Raw genomic sequence first — 24,325 nt, 5'->3', positions numbered from 1 at the left:
TGAAGAGCTAGGTGAACTGCTATCAGTTGTTTGCATAGAGTATGACTGTCTTATTATATCAGGGGATCTAAACTTGCATGTGGATAATCCTGAAAACAATTATGCCAAGGAATTCATTGCACTAATCGATACTTTCTCCCTAACACAGCATGTACAGGGGCCAACACACTCTCTCGGCCATACCCTCGACCTTGTTATCACAAAGGGTCTCGATGTCTACAGCTGTTAAAGACCTGGCCTTATCTGATCATTTTTGCGTGTTCTTTGATGTGTCTATGTCCCCACACACTCAAAACACAGCTATGATGGTAAAAAGGAGAATCATAAATGATCAGACAAGTGCTCTCTTTGAGCAAGCACTTTCACTAAAGTCAAGTCAACTGTCAGACTCTGAAGACTTATTTGATCACTTTAATGCAAAAATGGCAAACATTATGGATGACATTGCTCCATTACAATTCAAGAAAGTTAAGGACAAACAGAAAGCACCATGGAGGCAAAATCCAGCAGTTAAACTTCTAAAAAGAGAGTGTAGGAAGACTGAAAGAAAATGGCGTAAATACAAACTTCAGATCCACTATGAAATCCATAAAGAGATGCTCCGCACATATAACTCTGAAATATGCAAAGCAAGACAGTCTTTCTTTTCTAACATTATCAATAGAAGTTCAAATAACACTCGTATTCTATTTTCAACTGTTGATAAGTTAACAAATCCCCCCTCACAATTAGCGCCTGAACTTCTCTCAACTAATAAATGCAATGAGTTTTCATCTTTTTTTAAAGGTAAAATTGACAAAATCAGACTCAACATATCTGCTCAATTACAAATTCAACAACCTGAACTTCCAGCAACAAACAGAGGGAAACTAAACTTGATGTCAGAGTTCAGCTTGATAGACTACGAAACACTTGAAAAAACGGTACAGAATCTCAGCCCTTCCACATGTGTCTTAGACACTCTGCCTACCAATTTCTTCAAAACTGTTTTTCACCTCATAGCGGCGGATGTCCTTCAAATTGTAAATGTATCATTGCTGTCTGGCACTTTTCCTAAGTCACTGAAAACAGCTGTTGTAAAGCCACTTCTCAAGAAGAATAACCTGGATGCCTCCATGCTAAACAATTACAGGCCCATATCCAATCTACCTTTTATTGGCAAAATTATTGAAAAAGTAGTCTTTAATCAATTAACCACCTTCCTAACATCAAATGGGTATTTTGATTACTTTCAGTCTGGTTTTCGGGCAAATCACAGCACTGAAACAGCTCTCATTAAAGTTTCCAATGACATACGCCTCAACACAGATTCAGGTAAAACATCAGTCCTAGTGCTACTGGACCTTAGTGCAGCATTTGACACTGTTGATCACAATATTTTACTACACAGACTAGAACACTGGGTTGGATTTACAGGCATAGTTATCAGCTGGCTAAAATCATATCTACAAGAAAGGAGCTTCTTTGTTGCCATCGGAAACTGTACCTCAACACCAACGTCCTTGACCTGTGGTGTTCCCCAGGGGTCGATCTTGGGGCCACTATTATTCAACCTCTATATGCTCCCACTTGGACAAATCATTCAAAATAATTTGATTTCATATCATAGCTATGCAGATGACACACAAATTTACTTAGCTCTATCACCAAACAACTATGGTCCTCTTGAATCTATGTGTCAGTGTATAGAACAAATCAACACCTGGATGTCTCAAAATTTTCTTCAGCTGAACAAAGAAAAAACTGAAGTAATTATATTTGGTAAAAATGAGGAAAGACTTAGGGTTGCCACTCTCCTTGACACAAAAGGGTTGAAGGCAAAGGATACTGTTAAAAACCTTGGTGTATTAATTGACAGTGATCTAAATTTCAACAGCCACATGAAAGCGATAACTAAATCAGCTTTTTACCACCTCAAATATATTTTCAAACTCAGAGGGCTGATGTCAAAACATGACTTAGAAAAACTCATTCATGCATTTATCTCCAGCAGGGTTGATTACTGCAATGGACTGTTCACAGGCCTTCCTAAAAAGACTATTAAACAGCTTCAGGTGATACAAAATGCAGCAGCTAGGACTCTAACAAAAACTAAAAGAACTGACCACATTACTCCAATTCTTAAGTCCTTGCACTGGCTTCCAGTAAGTCACAGAATTGACTTTAAAGCACTATTGCTTGTTTATAAATCAGTAAATGGAGCAGGACCTAAATACTTGTCAGACATGCTTCAGCAGTACACACCTTCTCGTCCTCTCAGGTCCCAGGTGAAAAACCTGCTAGTAAAACCTACAGTTAGAACTAAACATGGTGAAGCAGCTTTTAGCTGCTATGCGGCTCAGCTGTGGAACCAACTTTCGGATGACATTAAAAAGGCCCCAACTGTAGCCAGTTTTAAATCTAGACTTAAGACCAAACTGTTCTCAGATGCTTTCTGCTAACTGTGCCGAGTTACAAATTCTGAATCTGCCTCGATAATTATTCTACTTTGTCTTTTATTACTTTTTTTACTACTTTTGCCTTTGTTTTTGCTTACTAATTATTCTTTATTTTTAAATGATTTTACCTTGTGTTTTATGTTTTCCTTTTATTATGATCTTTACCTTTTAACTATTCTTTGACTATATTGCCCTTCTATGCTTTTATTTGTTATTATCGTTTGGTTTTGTTTATGTAAAGCACATTGAATGACCTCTGTGTATGAAATGTGCTATATAAATAAACTTGACTTGACTTGACTTGACTTGTGTGTGAGAGAGAGAGAGAGGGGGAGGGGGGGGGGGGTTAAATGTTTGTGTGTGCATGTATGTATGTGATACCACTTGTGTGAGCAGCTCAGAGAAGAAAGGGGGGAAAAAAGCAGGGGAGAGAGGTGTCTTTGAGTGATGTTTGTATCAGTGAGTGGGTGGGGGTGGGGACTGATTTACTTGTTTCAGACTTTTGAGTTAAAATAGTTCTGCTTTAAACATTACACTAGATTGTGTGTGACGTCACAGTGCCAGATGAAAAACAAAATGAAAAAAGATGAGAAGGAAGTGTGTGTGTGTGTGTGTGTGTGTGTATACGTGGAGGAGAACCTGTTTCAAACTTTTGTTTGTTTAAATACTTGAAGTAATACTAGTTCTGTTTGAAACTTGACAGTCTGCTCTGTACTTTTTAAAATGTAAAATTATTGAAGCAACAACTGTTCAAAATGTTGCCTTTGCATGAGTAAGAAGAGTGACTCTTGTCATTAATGGTTTTAATGCAATATGTGTGTGTGTGTGCGTGTGTGTGTGTGTGTGTGTGTGTGTGTGTGTGGCTATAGGTAGAGGAGGACCTGTGTCTCAAACTAATGTAATTAGTTGTTTAAATACTTGATTAAATACTACAGTAGCTCTGCTTTAAACTAAAATAATTGAAGCAACACCTTAATGTTGAAATCGTTGCCTTTGCAGAGAGTCTCGGTCGGTCTCTCTCTGTGTAGCAAAAGTTAATGATATTGTAATGTGTTTCAGTGTTTTTAATGTGTTTCAGTGTTTCAGCTTGTGTAAAATGAATGAAATATCTTCAAGAATGATAAATAAAAGTGTTTAATGTAAGATTGTTTTGTGTGACTTAACATTTCACTTGTTTAAATACTTAAACTGAATATTGTTATCATAATGTGTAAGTGTTGGTTGATAGATAAATACATTGATTAATAAATAAATGCAATTGAGGAATACTAAATTAAATAAAAAAATAAATAAAAAAACAGTAACAGTAACAAAAAACAGTACTGCACTGTATAGTACAGTACAGTACAACCTTGTAGTAAAACAGCAATCACATGATTACTGTAAACTGTATTACAGTACTGTATCACACCTTAATTCTACGGTAAAGTTCTGGCAACCGTGCTGCCTGTACTGTACTGTAATTTTACAGGGAATTTTCTAACAGTAGGCTAAGCCTTAATTGAAAAGCAAAGGCACAGTGCGCGTGTTCATATCATCTATCTCGGCTACTTTAAGTTTAGCATTAGGCTGAGCCTCCTCATGACGCCTTACTGGAGCTCAGATAGTTGGCAGCGCAGCGAAGCGAGCAGCGAAGAGTCCACAACGGAGAGTATAGAGCGACTTTAATGTATGACGAAAGACAGGTGTAAGTTGTAGGCCTAGCCTATACACAACCGTCGGTGCGACATAATCACAGATGCGACATAATCACAGATAGTCCTGCGGGAGTGGGGACAGCATTGAATGTGGATCTTGCAGCGGTGAAAAAGTTCGTTTTTACGCCAGGTGAGAGGCTTATCCTACTGTTTCAGGAAATGAAGTTGGGACTTAATGGTGCATTTAACCTAAATCCTAAGTTAAGTCTTCACTAATCTATTAGCCATATTCAGCTGAAGGGAACGTTAACCTTTTTTTTTTTTTTACTAGAATGAGATCGCTGAAACCATTTGAATGAGTTGAGTTTGAAATGGATGGGGATAGGCCTATATGAAGTTTTAGCTTGTTTCCGTTCTTCTTTCTCTTTGGTTCCAGACATTCGGTTGTCATAGACTAGGCTATGTTTAAAGAAACATTTGCATAGGTCACTTCTCAGCGTCTTGGCTGACCAGATATTCTTGAGAACACCTGCCCCACTCTTGTGATCAAACTGCCTGTCCTTTAACCGCGTCTGCCCGGTGCGTGCAGGTGCTCCCCTCGCGCTGGGATTCACCCCAAGTTGGCCTGTCATAATTCTCTTAACTGCACTTTAGCCAATATCAACTGCATGACACTAAACTCGTTATTTCTATCTGTAAAACAAACGAATTTATGTATTTGTTGAACTTAATACATACCAAAAATGACATGTTACCGTGACTTGAAGAGCTGTAAACAGTGTTGTGAGGCTGCGTATACACATCCGCTTGGAGCTCCAGTGGAATTTTAATTTCATTATTTTCATTCAAATAGGCGACCCATCAGGCCAGCACTATAACTCCGAGCGTGGTAGCCTAAACAAAATCGGATATTTCAGGCAGTAAATGCTCCTGTTAAGAACCAAATCAGATTTTGTTTAAATCTAACCCCCCCGCCCCCCCTAATATTCGGACATAGAAAAATAAATAAAAGGAAGAAAAAAACTAATAGCGAAAGTGAAACGTAGTGTCCCTTTATTTTAATTGAGGAATTTGTAGGCCTACGTTAACCTTTGAAATTCCATAGAAAATGCTTGGGGTCATTTTTGATGTGTGGTAGGCCTACTGATACAAAAAAGCAAATATAATTTATGAAGTGATCACAATGTTTACAATGACCATGTAGTGTATGTGTACGAATTCTGGTTTGATATTTAGGGCCCGAGCACCGACGGTGCGCGAGGCCGAGACGGCCTTGTGCACTGAAAGGTGCGAAGCCCTATTGTTTTTGAAAGGATTATTATTATTATTATTATTATTATTATTATTATTATTATTATTAGGGCCCGAGCACCGAAGGGCGCAAGGCCCTATTGTTTTTGTAAGGATTATTATTATTATTATTATTGTTATTCTACTTTTTTGCTTTCCTGTTTTTGAGGTGGTTATCATGGTCGAAAACTCTTGAAATTTGGCACACACGTCAGGTGTCACGCATCGCAGTTAGGTACAAGAGCTTGACCCCGGGCGTGGCCCAGGGACTCGCTAGCGCCCCCTTACGCCCCCTTAGGTGACTGATCCCGTGGTGGGCATATACTTTCAGCTACACACACCAAATTTGGTAGGTGTCTGTATCTCCCCAAGATGAACGACTTTCGTATGTATAATGCATTAGCCACGCCCAACAGTAAGTGAGGTATTTGGGATTTTTCAGACTAATATGTGATGAAATATGTGCTGAATCGTGATCCCAAAAAAGGTGCTTCCCATGGGTGAAAACGCATGAAATTTGGCACACACATCAAGTGGTACAGTGCATAGACAGGGACAAAAGCTTGGCACCGGGCGTTGCCCAGGAACTCCATAGCACCCCCTTTTGTCACTGTGACTTGTGGTTGGCATATAGTTTTAGATACACACACCAAATTTGGTGGGTGTATGTAACTCCCAAAAACAAACAACTTTTGTATTAACATGCCATTAGCCACGCCCACAGGAAGTGAGGTAATTGAGATTTCGTGCGTTGTGGACATGATCAATTTTTACATACTCCTAGACGGTTGATCCGATTCATGTCAAAGTTGGTATACATGACGCTGAGATGTTCCTGATTATAAATTGTGAAGCTTCTTTTTTGATATGTTGTAATTTGACGAAATAGCGTAATTATTCATTTTAATCCCCTTCCACACAAACAATAAATGTGTCATAATTAACCATGCATGGCTTGAAATGTTTTAAATTTCACAGGTACTTGAAGACCATGTTAATGATAATATTCACATGCCCATAATGCATGTTTGGCATAGCGCCACCAACTGGCAACAGAAAGAATGACAATTATACTGATGTCACATAATCAATTTGAACATACTCCTCCTAGACCAGGGGTGGGCAAACTGCGGCCCGCGGGCCGGATCCGGCCCGCCAAGCACTTTCATCCGGCCCGCCGAGCATTTCATTTAGTTATCAGGCTGCTCGCTATTTTTTTCCTGCGATAGAGACGACGTTGGTTAGCTTTACTGCAAACTGCTTTTCACTCTCCTTAGATAACGTTTACAATGTCAATGTCAAAACATCATGTTAAATAGAGATAACATCATGTTAAACTAAGTTAACTCTTAGTTATCTCCTTTGCAGCAGATCTAACGTTAACATTATGCAATCCATTTAATTGGGAACGCGTCTGCACTCACGAGAGGGAGAGAGAGCCGCAGGTTCCAGCTGGCTTGTGATTGTTGATAATTGATATCTCCTTCTTATAAGAAAGTTTTAAAAGGAAATCATGAAGGCAACAGTAGTTCCCACTACTGACCATTTAAAAACTGTGAGAGGGCCCAGCCGTAGGTACAGCACTAGCCATAGCGGAGCAGGCAGAAGATCATTGAGAAATAAACGTGAATTAAAGCGACTGTCTTAAGGCGACAGTGCACAATTTATATTTTGTTAACCAGCATAAAATTAGCAGTATTTTTAAGCAATTAATATTTTTAAAAAAAAATACTTTTCATACTAAATTATAGGCTATAAAAAATGTATTTTTTTTATGCGTGTGCCGTTGGGGTGGGGGGGGGGGGGGTTGTGCGGCCCGCCGGCCAATTTTCAAAACCCAATGTGGCCCTTGAGCCAAAAAGTTTTCCCACCCCTGTCCTAGACGGTTTGTCAGATTCATTTGAAATTTGGCAAACATTCTGCCAAGATGTCGCTGATGTGAAATTGTGAAAGGATTTTTGAATGTTGTAATATATTTCATATGATTTTAATATCTCACCACATAAAGAGGAAATGTGCCAGAAATGGACAATGCCTTAAGTGATTGATCTGAAACTTTATAAAATATTAGATATCATTATTGTGATGATATTCACATGCATAATTCACAGGCCTAGCATAGCGCCACCATCTGGCCAAGCCGGAAATGTGCCAGAAATGCTCTATGCTTTGAATAAATGGTCTGAAACTTCTCAGGTTAATAGATATTATGATTATGATAATATCCAGACACCCAATGGGCCTGCCTGGCATAGCGCCACCACCTGGTCAAGCAGGAAATGTGCCAGAAATGGACAATGCCTTAAGTGATTGATCTGAAAATGTACACAAATTTTGGATGTCATTATTGTGATGATATTCACATGTCTAATTTCCATGTCTAACATAGTGCCACCATCTGGAGCGACCAAACTATGGCAGCGATCCAACGGCGCCGGCCGTGGAGCCGTTTAGTCCATGTTGCTCCATAGCTCTTTTTTGTTGCTGTTGCACAAGTTATTCGGAAAGCTGGAAAACAGTGTCACCTTGTGCAAGCTCACCTCGTCCAGCAAAACTTCAAGTTCTTCTGACGAGAAGCTTGGTGCCCTTTTTTTACGTTGCTTCCCCACCATATTCTGTATCTAACTCTCTCTCTGTTCATTGTAGATAGGTTGCTTTTTATTGAAAACATTAACCAATGGCAATCGATACCGCATCAAACAGAAGTAACTGCAGCTGCTTGCCAATCAGTTCTAATTACAGTGCATGAAAATGCACTCTACTGTTCTTCCTAGGCAACTTCTTCTTCTTATTACAGTGCATGAAAATGCACTGTACTGTTCTTCCTAGGCAACTTCTTCTTATTATTATTATTCCGCTTACCACTTTTTCCGTACGCTATTTCTCTTGAACAGTTTAACTTAGAAACTTCATTCAAACTTTGTAACGTAGGTCTTCAAACAGATCGGGTTGGTATGACTTTTCAACTTTGAAACTTTTATACTTTTTAAACTATTAAAGAAAAACTTTTTAAAAATCCCCATAGACTTAACATTGCCGATTGTGACATCATAATAAGGCCGTTAAGCAATTAGAATCCTATGGCAGGTGTTCAGGCCACCTGCAGCCTCAGGCTTTAAGCATACAATCTGGGTCAATTAAGACTACACATCCTATTCAACTGCTTCCTCTGCCCAAAACTGTTTCAAAATAAAAGTCCTCACTACAATAATCCACTGTTAAACAATGTAACCCATTAAACTACTGAACTTTTTACATTCAACTTTTAAACGGTCTACTTTTAAACTATCATTAAACTATCTATCTATTAAACTAGCTGTCTATCAACAACTTTTAAACTATCTACATTCAACTTTTAAACTTTTAAACTATATACATTCACTAGCTGTCTATCAACAACTTTTAACTTGTCATCAACTATGTCAACACTTTTCATCAACTATGACTCCTACCCACTGTAGCTAGTTAGCATGGTTAGCAAAGTTAGCATGTTAGCATTGCTAACATTGTTAACATTTTTAACAAAACTGCTAAAAATGATTAGCTAGGTTAGCTAAAGTAACATGGTTAGCATAGTTAGCATGCTACCATGTTAGCATGCTAGTTAGCATAGTTAGCATAACTACTAAAAATGATTAGCTCGGTTAGCTAAGTAACATGGTTAGCATAGTTAGCATGCTAACATGTTAGTTAGCATAACTGCTAAAAATGATTAGCTAAGTTAGCTAAGTAACATGGTTAACATAGTTAACATGCTAGCATTGTTAGCATGCTAATTAGCATAGTTAACATAACTACTAAAAATTATAAGCTTGGTTAGCTAAGTCACATGGTTAACATAGTTAGCATGTTACCATTGCTAGCATAGTTAGCATGTTTAGCAAAACTGCTAGAAAATGTTACTTAAGTTAGCTAAGTAGCATGGTTAGCATGTTAGCATTGCTAGCACTGCTATAAAACATTAGCTAAGTAGCATGGTTAGCAGAATTAAAAATCTTAGCATAACTGCTAGAAAACATTAGAGCCATTCCAACTTTCAGTTATCACCATTAAACTATTTGAATATCAACATTCATTAAACTGCTAGAAAACGTTAGCTAAGTAGCATGGTTAGCAGGTTAGCATTGCTAGCACTGCTATAAAACATTAGCTAAGTAGCATGGTTAGCATAGTTAAAAATCTTAGCATAACTGCTAGCAAACATTAGAGCCATTCCAACTTTCAGTTATCGTCAAATATCTACCTATACACAGCCATTAAACTATTTGAATATCAACATTCATTCAACTTCCAGTCTGTCAACAACTTTTAAACTATTTACCTTCAACTTTTAAACGGTCTACTTTTAAACTATCATTAAACTATCTATTAAACTAGCTGTCTATCAACAACTTTTAAACTATCTACTGTCTATCAACAACTTTTAAACTATCTACATTCAGCTTTTAAACAGTCTACTTTTAAACTATCAACTTTTATTAAGCTATGCAACCACCATGTCTATCCTAGCATCACCGTAGTAACCATCTCTGTATTATCTGTTTTAACTATACATGATATTTTACATCACAACTTTAGCATTTTCATGCACTGGTAATTCCTTGGAATTGCATTTCTAGTTGTAAGGTAGGCTACCTTACCATTAATACAAAAGTGTATTATATAATTTTTAGAAGTTGTTAAACCCATGTCAAGTAGCGGCACAAGTGGCACAACGGGATAAGGAGGGTGGATGATTAGTGAGGGATAGGCCTACCCGGTTAGTCTACTGTACCCGTCACAACATATCGTGTGAACATATTACTGACAATTTGATAATGTAATTAATAGTCTATTTTACTGATAACTTAAACTATGTTAAAAGAAAAGTTACTAGAATAATTTGAGGAATGTTTCATTTGCATAGTACGTGTTGTCTTTCTTAACGCTGTCATGCACCTTCGTGTGAAGTGAAAAATCGATTCCTGAGCTATCGATGCCAACTAATTCAGCACTTTCACTTGAGACAGCGCCTTTGTAACGTTGAACGTAAGAGGCAGCGTGTTAAGAAGCTTCCTAAGGGACACTTCGGGGAACACACTTAGGAACATGAACAACTTTGGTAAGATATATCTTTTGTGTCTTCTTAGCACGCTAAGAGTGAGCGTTATCGGAGAACCGGCCCCAGTTTTTTTCTTAGTTTTTCATATAGAGAAAAGATGACTGCAGTGAGGCCAGAGGAGGAGTCAGTTGTGAAAGAGGAATAAAATACACTGCTTTACTGATGTTAAAGCACACAGGCTGTTTAAAGTCAAACACACAGTGAACAGTCACACCCACAGCTGAAAGATTGGTTGCTGGCACAGAAAGTATTTTTTCCTGTGAAGTGTCAGTTATGGGCACATGGTGATGATGCATCAAAACTGATGAAAACAACCTGTTCCTGTTCAAGCCTTTAGGGCCAAAGCTGCCAGGATCCACTTTGGAAAGTCCCTGTTAACCAAACGAGTCTGTCACACCGCAGAAAAAAGGTGTCATTTACCGCCCAGATAAATCTGAATGAATAAAAAACAATTAGTTTGAGTTTAAAATGTAAAGGTTTCAAATGAAAAAAAGACCATTATACTCTGCTCTTAAATGCTGTGGACACGTCTGCTGACTTTGCTCAAGCCACACCCAATCAGGACAAATGTGCTAAGGTGCTACCACTCTCAACTGACCAACTGCAATCTGTCTGTGTGGAAGTAGAATTGTTGAGAGAATTGCTTTAATAAGCTTAAACTGTTTACCATGTTGTTAGTAGCTTTGGGTAAAAATGTGTCAGGCAAATGTAAAGTCAATACTGTAGAGTACAACTAGCTATAATGCACGAGTGTTAGTGTCAAATATTCAACAGAGTTTGTTCAGATTAACCACTCACCTGCCAAGTAGGCCATGCCCGAAGTTTTAGGCATTGGTGACAGTATCCTAAACTTTAAAAAGAAATACATTTCTTGAAGTTTCCAATGAAAATATTTGTCAGTAAGTCTTTAGTATGTATGTCAACATGTCATTTTAGAAACAAATTATGATGAAACCTGAACATATTTTGAAAACAAGGAAATATTAACATGACCCCAAACATTTGAATGGTAGTGTATGTATTTATAATGTTATGGTAGACCTAGATAGAATATACTTTCACTCTGAGTGAGCTGTTCTGCTTGAACAACAATCTTGTCCTTGGGAACAATGATTAAACTGTCTAACCTGTTATGAAAAAAGTGTAGTAGAGCTATTGAAAACAGAAAAGAAGACTGCTGCCAGCTCAACTTTAAAGAATAAATTAAAGAAATGTTTACTCTTGAACTCCAAAATATAAAACTTGCTTAACTGGTTCGATATTTTATTCTACTGTCATCACTGGTGTTGTTTTTGTCTGAAGCTCAGGGTGTCTTTTTACAAATAAGCATTTCATTTGACTGTTTACAGTCGATGACAGTACTGACTGTTTGTCTGTCCTGAAAACACAACGGTCACAGGAACAGTTCCCATGAGGGTTGTGGAACCTGAATTTTAAGTATGAAAAATTATTATATCAGAACACACAGAGCATACAAGAGCAATGAAGACAAAAGCGATACACCTTACTTTTGCAATGTGTGCCTTTTCACTGGACCTTTTTATTTGTTTGTGATCTTATTTATCATTCCAGGTGTTCAATAGGACCTGTACGAGTCCATCATGAGGTATTGGAAGCTACTGGGAATGTTGGCTGTTGTACTGTTCTCCCTGATCTTCATCTCGCTCAGGCAGTTAGAGGAAGACTGTAGCACCATCATCTCTCTCAACCACACGGCGAAGGAGAGAGATGTGCGGCTGGAGTTTCGGCGCGCGCTCCGCCAGAGGCAATGGAAGCAGAGGGTGGAGCGCATGTGGCCCATGGACGATTTCACGGCGGCGAGGGCGGTGGCGAGGCAGCTGCGTCGGGGAAGGGTGTCGGAGCTGATGCTCAGCTACCGCCTACGTGGCGTGATGAAACACTACATCAACAACAACAAGTACCGCGTGGCCTTCCGTGGCCACCGTGTGCTGGTCAGATCCAGGCGTGAGCTGCTGTGTCGTTTGAAGAGCCAGATGTTTGGGTTGACGCTGGACGGGAGGGAGCCGCCGTTCTCCGTTCGCGGTTGGGAGAGGCTCATGCCACGCAGGAGTCTGGAGGAGCTGTACGGGGCACGCCTGAATACCTGTGCTGTGGTCGCCTCCGCTGGATCCATCCTCCACTCTGGCCTGGGAGAGGAGATCGGTGAGTCTGCTCTCAGAGGATGAGTGGAGGGATGCATGATATTTGATAATATGCAGCAGTGCTAGCGTAGTGGTTAAGGAGCTGAAAAGTTTTGGGTTAATTACCTAGCTTCTACCGTTGTGCCCTTGAGCAAGGCACCGAACTCCGAGTTGCTGCAGGGACAGTGGCCCTTGAAATATAATTGACATACGTCACTTTGGATAAAAGGCGTCTGCTAAATGAAGAAATGTTGCCATTTTTGCCGTAATCCAGCCGGCCTATTTCAAACTAATTTTGACTGATAGATAAACAAAATAAAAAAGATAGATGTAACAAAACTCACAAACAAGCAGAAAAAGAAAATAAAGAATTCTGAAAGTGCAGTAGTAGTCCAGTCATTTTATGAAAAAAGGTTGAACAAATTTAGCTTTTAGCACTTTTACATCCCTCTCCCTATACTACCGACCTTTTATTTATTTTCTTATTTCATCACACGTCAAAACACACACACACACACACACACACACACACACACATATCTGACTTTCTCCAACTTTTGCACATCTCCATAGAACTTTTTATTTATTATTTTTGATTTCTCCTCCATCTATCTACCCATGTCCTTGATTGCCTAGCCTTTCTGCCCCCCCCCCCCCCCCCCATCCCCAACACACACACAAAAAACACACACACTTACATCATCACTGTCATCACCTCACATACATACAGCACACCCCTTTACTTTGCACAAGTTGAAGATGTGAAGACTTTGCACAAATTCGACAGAAGGGTGCAGATGGGATACTGTAACTGCAGTTAGCCTCCAAAAAAGTGACTCTGACATCTGGCAAAAAGGTACATGCTATACTAATAAATATAGTTTAAGATTAATAATTAACAATGCATGCCTATGCATGGGTCATGGTTTTACCAAAGTCATAGAACAGTCAAAACTACATATTCTAAAAGCATATGCCCTGTACATGAAATATAGCATCAATCAACTTATGTCCCATCTTCCTCCATACCATGCATAACACATACTCCTCTATTCTGTATAGGCGAATCAAGTGAACAGCTGATACATTTTGGCCTGCACTATTAAGGAAAACAAATTAAACACCCTAAACTATATATTTCTGAAAGCATATACCCTCTGGAGTAGATATAACACAATTTAAGACATTTCCTATCTTCCTCCATGCCATGCACAATACATTGCCCTCTATTCTGTAAAGGCGAATCTAGTGTAAAGTGGATACATTTTGGCCTATACTGTCCGGGGAAAACAAATTAAACATGAATAGGGTATATTTAGGTCTTTTTCTAAACTTTCCCCTATTGGGATTAGGGATGTCCCGATTCAGCTTTTTGCACTTCCGATCCGATACTGATATTGTAGCTTTTAGCATCGGCCGATACCGATACCGATTAAAGATTAAAGATATTTACTTATTTTGTTGTTATACTCATGTTGAAAAGGGTTTTACTCTTAAGAACAACTAGCCAACTTAATTAGGTTAGTTTGAATAATCCACAATGGTTGGTAATGAGAAGCTGACATGTTTATTCTTAACAGGGTTAAATAAACACAAAATATACAAAATAATAAATAGTCAATTAACCACACAAACTGAATTGGCATTAGTGCTCTGCTCTTGAACAACAGTGTAAACCAAGGCTTAAAAAGTCATCGGTGCAAACAATATTGTAAACTGTATAAAAAAAGCAAAACACACAGAAAAGCTGAATAGAAAATAAATAGTCAATTAACCACACAAACTGAATTGGCATCAGTTCTCTGCTCAAGAGTGTAAACCAAGGCTTAAAAAAGCCATTAGTGAAAACAATATAAAGTTATATATAAAAGCAACACACACACAACCTGAGTAGAAAATAGTCAAATTACCACACACACACTGAGTTGCCTATAACAACCAAATAACTGTCACGCCTTCTACAGTATTGCTATCTCCTCCACACTTTACTGCTCCATCTCCATTTCCACACTCCCTTCAATTTCTACTGTGTGCCCTGGCTGCAGTCTGAGCATGATGGGGAGATTCTTCTTCACAAAGGTGATCATTTCAACATGCTCAGGTGTCAGCCTGCTCCTGTGCTCATCAATGATAAGTGAGACTGCGCTAAAAAGCCTCTCACTGTTGCGTTTTAAAAGCGAAACTGATGACACAACTGGTCTGGATTTGCTGAAGTAACCTAGGCTACAGGCAGCATTTATTACAGAAAATCAAGCAACATAGCAAGTAGGCCTATCTACACTATTTAAAGACAGAGCTTAAGTTTACCGCGACAACAGCTGTCACTAATTCACATCGTCGTAGGCTGCGCCGTAAAAAAAGTTATGATAGCCTACTGGAAGCTTCTACTCTTTTGGATGTGTAGAGTTGTAGGCCTAGCACTTAGTTGTTAGCGATTGACCAGGTTGCTTTTTGAAATGAAATTCGTTTGTTATTATGGAATATATGGTTATAATGGAAATTATAGTGCATGCTGTGCCTATACATTACACAAACAATCTTAAATCGCGGACATAACATTCGTTAGACAGGCAAAGCTGTCAGCAGCAACATGCATAAGAGCCTTAATAATGTAAGAGTGTCTCACGGACACTCGCGGTCGCGGTTAACATTAGGCTATATTAATTCAACTGTGACATGAAATGTTTGCTCGATAACTTTAAATTCTTAGTGGGACATGCACAGACAAGTGGGATACTGGACAGGTCGATAGGTGTGCTGGAAAACGCGGACCGGATTTGGGGGGAAAAGCTGAAAAAAAAAAAACTGGAATGGATTACCTACATCGGTGCGCTGGAAAACACGGACCGGAGTTTTGAAAACAAACTGGATCGGGAGTCCGGATCGGGATTTTCCCGTGCAGGCCGATCCCATATTGATATGCATTTTTTCATGGGCGTAGATTTAGGGTGGGACGCTAAGGACTAGTCCTAATCAAAATTTTAAGATGACAAAATGGTCCCCACCAATATTTTAGCGAACTTATTTGTACTGCTGATCATTCCGACAGCCAGCACGACAATACAAGAAACGTCAGGGTTATCTGACACGCAGGCTACACGCATGGAGAATGCCAATGCACAGGCTACTTTGCAGTGGCAGTCAAGCGAGCAGGTGTGTCAACGACAACGGTAAGTTGCAGGGCTGTGTGCCAATACATACCCCATAAAAGGCCAAAGTAAAACATTGTGATATTCCCTTTGCCCTTCAGCATGTACATGTTTGCCCCTTTTTGTGGTTTGTAGATCAGCTATGCCACCCAAGAAGAAGAAAGGGGACATACAAAGCTTTTTCATTATGCAGAGTCTAAGTAGGCAAACTAGCCATACAATCTGGCGACTAGTAACCAGGCTTTCAAATTCGGATTTTAGCCTACTGTGTAAAATAACATTAGCTGTTAGGATTACCCAGGATATTGTCACAGCTAAACCTAGCTTCTGCAATCTTTCAACCAAAGTTAGGAGTCATGTTGAATATGGGCGTGCCGTACGGAGAGTCGCATAGGCTATATAGCACAGAAAAGAAACCACTAGGCTGCCAATCTTGCAGTGTATTTGTGAATGTAGCCTGCACAATGCAAAGAAATAAAAGATAAACTAAGTGCATTTCCATAGAAATAAAAAAAAAAAACATTGCGAGACACCAGATATTTCTTCTATGATCTCCATACCTGTCAACATTTAGCTTTCCAAAAACGGGAGATTTTTTTTCGGGGGGGGGGGGGGGGGGGGCGGGATCTGTGTTTGCATATTTAATACGTTTCATACACGTGTTTCAACACTACATTTCGGTCGTTGCTTTTACCTTACCACTACCTTACGCATGACAGTTAGTATCTAATAAAATACCTAATAGGCCTACCCTCATTTTTAATGTATCAAAATAAAATACTGTATTTTTGTATTTAGAAAATACTCAAAATACTTTTTTCAAGGAAGTATGAAAGCACTGCAAAAAAGCTTTTTTTTATCCCAAACATTGAAGAACTGAATAAGAAAATCATAAGGCTGTATACTGTATCTTGAACTTCCAGTATGTGAGAAACTTGACTTGCCTTAATATCTCCAACCTCAAGTATGCAGCTAATAAGGAAATAGAATTGTTATTTAATTAAACAAGGTGAACTTCTCCCCACTGTCCAATGCAGAAAAGGATGCTACAAGGAAGGGAATTCAAACACACTCAACACCTTACCATCTATTGATGTCATTGTGGTTCATTGAGATATCTGACATTTTTTCTGTTAATTGGCTTGGATACAAAAGGACATTGTTGCCTTTGTCGGTGTCCTTATGTGAACTTGCACAGGTAACCTTGCTCATCTTTACTTGCGTACGACTTCACCAGTGATTCAGGGCAGCCGTGGCCTACTGGTTAGCGCTTCGGACTTGTGACCGGCGGGTTGCCGGTTCAAACCCCGATCAGTAGGCACGGCTGAAGTGCCCTTGAGCAAGGCACCCTCACTGCTCCTTGAGCGCCGCTGTTGTTGCAGGCAGCTCACTGCGCCGTGATTAGTGGGTACCTCACTGTGTGCTGAGTGTGTTTCACTAATTCACAGATTGGGATAAATGCAGAGACCAAATTTCCCTTACGGGATCAAAAGAGTATTTATACTTATACTTATACTTCAGACCAGAGCTGCTTCAGCAAAGGCCGTCACTGAAAAGCTGTGAATGTCGTTGAACACAGCTGTTCTCACATTAGCTGATTGCGATAAACAATAACCATTGTTGCCTAATTACCAATTATTCATTATGTGTTTTTCACATATAGTATTTTGCAGTAGTTTTTAAATACAAAAATACACACCAATAAAGTATGCAAAAATACAGTCATTTCCTTGAACCCAATAAAATAAAAATGACAAAATACTATTTTGTATTTGAAATACATATTACATGTTTCAGAAATCTTGACATGTCTAAGTTTTGGGTTGCAATATACAGGTAGTGGGCTCTCTGTTAATTTTAATGAGTAGGCCTAAGCCTAAAGTTACAGCATTTCTATCACAATTGACCAGACTTTGACCTTTGGTCTGCTTTTAACAAAATTCTGGCTATGATTGTTCCTTGTATTGCATCATGAGCCATCACTGTGCCTATTGCATTCTACTGTTGTTAGCCTTAAGCCTAGCTCAGTCATTATGTTATACCACATCGCCCTTCATTAGAAGTGCAATGAGCTGCATTGAGCATAATAAACTGCATTTAGAATTCCAAATTCATATTTCTAGATATTTTGGTGAAAGTAACTCAAAAGTAATACAATAGTAGTGTAATGCCTTACGATTCAGATACATATTATAATGTAACAAATTACTTTGAAATGACAGTAATGAGTAATACATAATACGATTTTGAAGTAACTTGCCCAACACTGATGACAACCATCACTTTCTATGTATGTCTGTGTTTGTGTTTGTGTGTGTGTGTGTGTGTGTGTGTGTGTGTGTGTGTGTGTGTGTGTGTGTGTGTGTGTGTGTGTGTGTGTGTGTGGAGGGTCAATCAAATTCTATGATTGCCACTGATGTGAATGATCACACAAATCACACAAACCAAATCAAGTTTTAAAAAATCGCAAAAGTATCGAAATTGAGATTCTTCACTTAGTATTGGTATTGAAACACTAATGTTGGTATTGTGACAACAGGAGTTGGGGATGTGTCCTCACCAAAGCTGAGACCAAACCTACGCCCTTGCATTTTTTGCTAATATCGGCGGCCGATCCGATCCAAATATCGGATCGGGACTTCCCTAATTGGGATTCTTCGGGGCTTTTTTTCCCTTACTCAGGACATATTGAGGATACAAAATCAGTTAAGTTTTCTTCTGTTGCAATTTGTTCAACGTTGACCTCTATTTTGGCTTAAAAATGACTGGACTATAGGCGTTGGGAAAGCAGACAATAATAAGGGCAGAACCGCCACTTCGGGAAACTTTCAGTTTCTGAACCGGTTGCAGTTCCTGTTGTGGTTCCATATGAGGGCGCTCACTAATAAGTGCAGAATGAATGGAGCTGTACCCCTCAAAATCCACTTTTCTCGGGATATAATTTTTTGCCCAGAAATTTGAATGTTGAGAGAAACTGAATGTTGAAAGAAAGGAGAGAAACTAACTGGGAATGAGCACAGTGCGTGTCATCACTCTAACTTGTTACATCACTTCTTCCTCCTCTCCCCCTCGGTCACATTGGTCCTTTACATGGTCTGCTTTTCAGAAGGTGCCCTGATGGACAAAGCCTGATTGTTGCAATTGTTGAGGCAGGAGTACATGCTCTGACAGCCAATGAAAGACACTGTTTCAGAGCTCATAAAGACCGTGAACCCTTTTTGTTAGTAAAAACTTGGCAAGGTGGAGAGGTTTTTTCTCGGATGTTAGATAACAGGGCAGGGCGGAGTGGTTATTGTCTAGGGGTATTCTCAGCTGGAACAAAATATTTTAGGTATTGGAATCAGGTTATGACCAGTTTTGACCATGGAAGTCATAGCATTTTGGCAGAGTAATATTTTTGCTGATAGTGTATATATTCTTACTTTGTTTGTAACTGTCTATTTTAACCTTGTTGAGATCCTGTTTTCTAATTCTGAGCAATCTATTTTTCCATTCATGGGTTCTTCAACAGTCATATCCTGCTCAGGTTTTTAGCCCTTCTTAAATGGACTCATGAGAAGTTGTCGTGTCAATATTTGTTTTGTGCTTCCCCCTAGTGGTTAATTTGGTGCATTACCCATTCCATCACCCATGCCATTAGCCATGCCAGTTCCACCATAACTGTGAGCTACTTGAATACTGGCTAATAAGAAAAGCACTGTAGGGGGGTGCTGTGGCGCAGCAGGCTACAGCGCCCGTACCAAATACGGGTCCGAGTGGCCACAGGGACCCAGGTTCGAATCCGACCTGCGGTCATTTCCCGATCCCACCCCATCCCCATCTCTCTCTCACTTGCTTCCTGTCTCACTCTCCACTGTCCTGTCCAATTAAAGGCAAAAAAGCCTCAAAAGTATACTTAAAAAAAAAAAAGAAAAGCACTGTAGCATTAAATGGATATTTCTTCTAAGATAGAACATAATAACTGTGAGCCTGATCTGTAGTAAATGTGGATGTGTGTCAGGCTTTACAGAGATTAACTGTTTCGTCACATACAAAAGTAATAGTTCCAATTACCACTGACCTGAGAATTCAGTTCATTTTGGAACTTGCACCTTTCTGTAATTAATTATTAATAATTAACACAACACACATTCTGCTGTTCTTACATAACTTGCACCACTATGCCACTTGCTTTCTTAAGTCAAACAGAACTACCTCAGCCATTTATTGGCCTGACTTTGCACTATTATATTATCTGTCTATGCACAATTGCACAATTTCAACCCAATTTTGCTGCTCTTATTTCTTCATTGTATGTGCCTTCTTATTTACTTTTTATTGTTTACTTGAATGTTATGTTTGTCTGTGGACTTAATTAGTAAAATATGTCTTGTCTCCACTGTGGGATAGTGAGAAACGTAACTTTGATCTCTTTGTATGTCTTTGCATGTGAAGAAATTGACAATCAAGCAGACTTTGACTTTTTGACCTTGACTTTGATTATCGTAAGAGTGAGTTTATCTGTAATGGTCTGAGAGGTGACAGATTGTGTGAACAGGTTTGTGTTTTATTTCTGTTTCTCTGACCGGTCAGATGGCCATGACGCAGTGTTGCGCTTTAATGCGGCTCCAACAGAGGGGTTTGAAAACGATGTGGGCACAAAAACCACCATCCGCCTCTTGAATTCCCAGGTGAGTAAAGCCACATTCCACCTTCCAACATGAGGACAAAGGCTGATTTTCTTACTTTACAATTTTTTTGTCTAATCATTAACTATTAGGTTTACACACACACACACACACACACACAACCATACAAACAGTAATTTCCCATGTATTAGACACATTGTGTATAAACTGTAGGGCAATGTTTTATGCAAATAAATAAAACCTTGTATCAAACGCAGTGCCCATAAACCAATGAATCTGAATCAGATCTTGCTTTAACCCATTCGCGCTGGATGCTGGATGATGCAACATTCTATCTCCCGCCTGATGCTGCATAGCGCAACATTGACTCTCCTGCATGCTTTTTATTTCATGTTTCTAGGTGCTACGGAGGATTAGATATTACATTTTGGTAGACGTTGACAATTTTTAGTATGTTTTCAGAAAACCCTCAGGAAATAAGGGTATTTAGTCTAGAATGCCATAGGATTCTATAGGCGTTTTTAGCAGGCATTTTAGGAGTAAATGGGTTAATCATACAGAAGAATGAAGAAAATAAGTGCATTCCCATGTATAGCCCGCCCCTGCATATTTACCGCACAGCTGAAGAAATTGAGCAAAATCAGTATATAAACTTCAGTTACTGTAATAATCAGGAAATGACGTTAACTTGCCACCTGGAGCTCATTATAAGAGGTTCTGAACAGAATAAACTAAACAGAGAGTGTGTGTGTGTGTGTGCGTGCGTGCGTGCATGCGTGCGTGTCATGTCTCACTCTGTGTCATGTAATTATAACAGATTATGGCCCAACCGAGACATGAGTTCAATACCAGTGCACTCTACAGGAACATCACTCTGCTAGCGTGGGACCCTTCACCATACAATGTAGACTTGCAGAGGGTGAGATACACACACACACACACACACACACATACTCTGTCTGTCTGTCTGTCTGTCTGTCAATGTAGACTTCCTGAGGGTGAGTTGCTGTGTTTGTTTGGATTGCTCCCTCTTGTGGCTGGTAGCTTTTAGATTCCCTTTAGATTCTCGTTCCCTCTATCTTGTACGTTTCTCTGAATGTAAGTTTCTCTCTTTGGGTTTTTCTTTTTAATCTTACTCTTTTACTCTTGGATTTCTCCCTTTTTCTCTCTCACGCTCACACACACACACTCTCTCACTCTCACTCTCTCTCTCTCACACACACACACACACACTCTCTTTCTCTCTATCTCTCTCTCACACACACACACACACTCTCACTCTCTCTCTCTCACACTCACACACACACTCTCTCTCTCTCTCTCTCTCTCACACACACACACACACACACACACAGGGAGAGAGTGACGGTCTTGGTGTCTTTGTTTACTGAGTGTGTGAAAGGCAGTTACTGGGCTGGCTGCAGACTTTGATTAAGCTGCGTTTCACATTAAAGGGAATTAGCAGTTGCCAGGATGGCCTGAACCCTAATTGTGTTTTAATGAAAGTGCTGTAATAGTCTGTGTCGTTAGTGTGGGACCAGACTAATGACTTGTCCGCTCTACAGGCCAAAACACATACTGATTTACGTAATCACCTGGTCAGCCTGTTCTATTCCAATGCTATTCCAAGTAGCTGTCCCAGAGTGTCTATGGCCAGCCGTGGCCTACTGGTTAGCCCTTCGGACTTGTAACCGGAGGGTTGCCGGTTCAAACCCCGACCGGTAGGAACGGCTGAAGTGAAGCAAGCAAGGCACCTATCCCCTCACTGCTCCCCGAGCGCAGCTGTTGTTGCAGGCAGCTCACTGCGCCGGGATTAGTGTGTGCTTCACCTCACTGTGTGTTTCACTAATTCACGGATTGGGATAAATGCAGAGACCAAATTTCCCTCATGGGATCAAAAGAGTATATATACTTATACTTATGTTCTGTCTGGATTTTACCATACGTGAATGAGGTTTAGCCATTCAAAGCCAAGGTCTGGAAAAAGAGGGGGCCAAAGGTAGAGAATCTTGTTGTCAGCAAGATCGTAATGAAGGAAAGGTGCTTAACTGTGTGTATTGTGTGGATCTGATAAGAGAATATATATTTTATATGTTGGTGGCCATTGTTTGTTACAGCAAGAAGGTAGCTCTCTCCAGCGCTAGGCAAAATGATTGATGAAGTGATGGCACACACTATATGCAATACAGAACCCTTAGCTTCCCGGGTGCCCGTGGTCGTCACTCCGGGCTGACGTCTGCCAGCGCAGTTCTCGTCCGGCCTGATGCTGTGATCCACTTCACGACCACGAGCGGTAATGCCAGCACAGAGCTGCCGTGTTCTCGAGAAGCTCAGGACCCTGACTAGTGACCTAGACAAAGCGCTCCCACATTTATTCTATCTGGCAAATTTTGGATAGTGAACGCTCAAAGTAGTAGTATTGGGAACAGGCTTTTGTACAACCTGGGATGTGATAAATGACCCACATCTAGACTTGAGGATGAAATCTGGCGTTATTGGGAAGATGTGAGGGGAGTGAGCTTAATGGCGGCCACAGATCAGACAGACTTCGAAGCACTAGCTAATGATGCTGATTGACCTTTGTGTGTTGCCTTTGTGTGGCGAAAAAAGTTACTCACTGCAAAGCCTGCCCATCATCAACTAGCAGGTTGCATGTTGCTTGTGTGGGCACAGATAAACACAAAGTAAACAAAGCACTGTTAGCTCTCCATTTTCAGACTATTGGTCCACCAGAGACAGGGTGAAATGTACATATAGTATAGTCAGGCACAAAACATGGGGTGATTATGTTGTCTCTAAGTCGCACTCCATGTCTGAGCTGGTGCTGAATGTTCCCACTGGCTCAGCTATATAATTAGCTTCCATTACAGAACATATGAGTTCTTTTGAGTTTGTGTTTATATGTGAATATGTGTTTTGTTTTAGAGTGTGTTTCTCTCTCTCTGTGTGTGTGTGTGTGTGCGTGTCTGTCTGTCTGTCTGTGTGTGTGTGTGTGTGTGTACGTGCATGTGTGTGTGCCTGCCTCCCTGTATTTGCTGAAAGGACTTAAAATCTGAACAGATGTTGTTTTTCCCATCAGCACAAATGGGCCACAGCATTAATCAAGATGGCTGAACAAGCCTCTGCCAGCAGGCACTTTGAGTTTAGAAGGACTGAGCGATGCAAACACTCCTCAAGTTCACTTGTGTCATAACCTAAGTTTAGCCGGATTGTAATCTTGTGTAACCAATACTAACCACCATCTATTTTATAAACTTTGAAAATAATATAGATATAAACCTAACTGTGAGATTTAAAAATGAGACAGAGACGTATTAAAGTTTTGAGGGGAAAAACAATTGTTATTTTATTTATTTTAATAAGCCTTGCTATATAAACAAAGTCTTCAAACTGCTAGTTTGGGAATATTCCACTCAAATTGTTCACTCATTTTTGTTTCTGTTTAGGGAAATAATTCTCTGTCTATGCCCAGTTAAACCATTAAGTTGTAAACACAAAGCTCTGTTGTCCTGCCACTAGTGGTACGAAGAGCCCGACTCCGACCTGTTTACCCCATATGTAGAGCGGCGGCAGCTCAACCCCAGCGAGCCGTTCTACATCCTCCACCCAGGCTACATTTGGAGACTGTGGGATTTGATCCAGGGGAACACCATAGAGGACATCCAGCCCAATCCCCCCTCGTCTGGCTTCATAGGTGAGCCAGGGGCCAGTTGGTCCACCCACAGTCATGGACTTGGCTTTATTATTTATGCTGTCTTTGTCTATGTCTTTGTGTAAACCACTTTGAGTGGCCTTCTGGGCTAAAAAAATGCGCTATATAAAGAAATGTTTACTTACTTGCCGACTTACTTACAGTCAGGTGCTGCTCCGCATGTAGGCGCTGACATGAGTGCATCGAAACACTTCCTGTCGCTTACCCATGAACACAGGCGTCAACGTTT

The 24,325-nt window shown here is 39.9% G+C and overlaps 1 protein-coding gene across 1 annotated transcript in view; it reads left to right on the top strand.

The window, feature by feature from the left end:
• The first annotated feature begins 3,926 nt into the window (after positions 1 to 3,926).
• Positions 3,927 to 24,325, top strand: part of st6gal2b (ST6 beta-galactosamide alpha-2,6-sialyltranferase 2b) — a 25,531-nt gene continuing 5,132 nt past the window's right edge. The window contains exons 1-5 of the mRNA XM_042079960.1: positions 3,927 to 4,265; positions 12,039 to 12,629; positions 20,329 to 20,426; positions 21,202 to 21,303; positions 23,904 to 24,078. Of these exons, the coding sequence (XP_041935894.1) occupies positions 12,068 to 12,629; positions 20,329 to 20,426; positions 21,202 to 21,303; positions 23,904 to 24,078 (937 nt within the window). The 5' untranslated portion in view covers positions 3,927 to 4,265; positions 12,039 to 12,067. The remainder of the gene's footprint in view (positions 4,266 to 12,038; positions 12,630 to 20,328; positions 20,427 to 21,201; positions 21,304 to 23,903; positions 24,079 to 24,325) is intronic.

Source organism: Alosa sapidissima, chromosome 23, assembly GCF_018492685.1.
Source record: "Alosa sapidissima isolate fAloSap1 chromosome 23, fAloSap1.pri, whole genome shotgun sequence".
Taxonomy (NCBI): domain Eukaryota; kingdom Metazoa; phylum Chordata; class Actinopteri; order Clupeiformes; family Clupeidae; genus Alosa; species Alosa sapidissima.
Note: the sequence above shows the minus strand (reverse complement) of the source record. Positions and strands in the feature narration are given on the sequence as shown.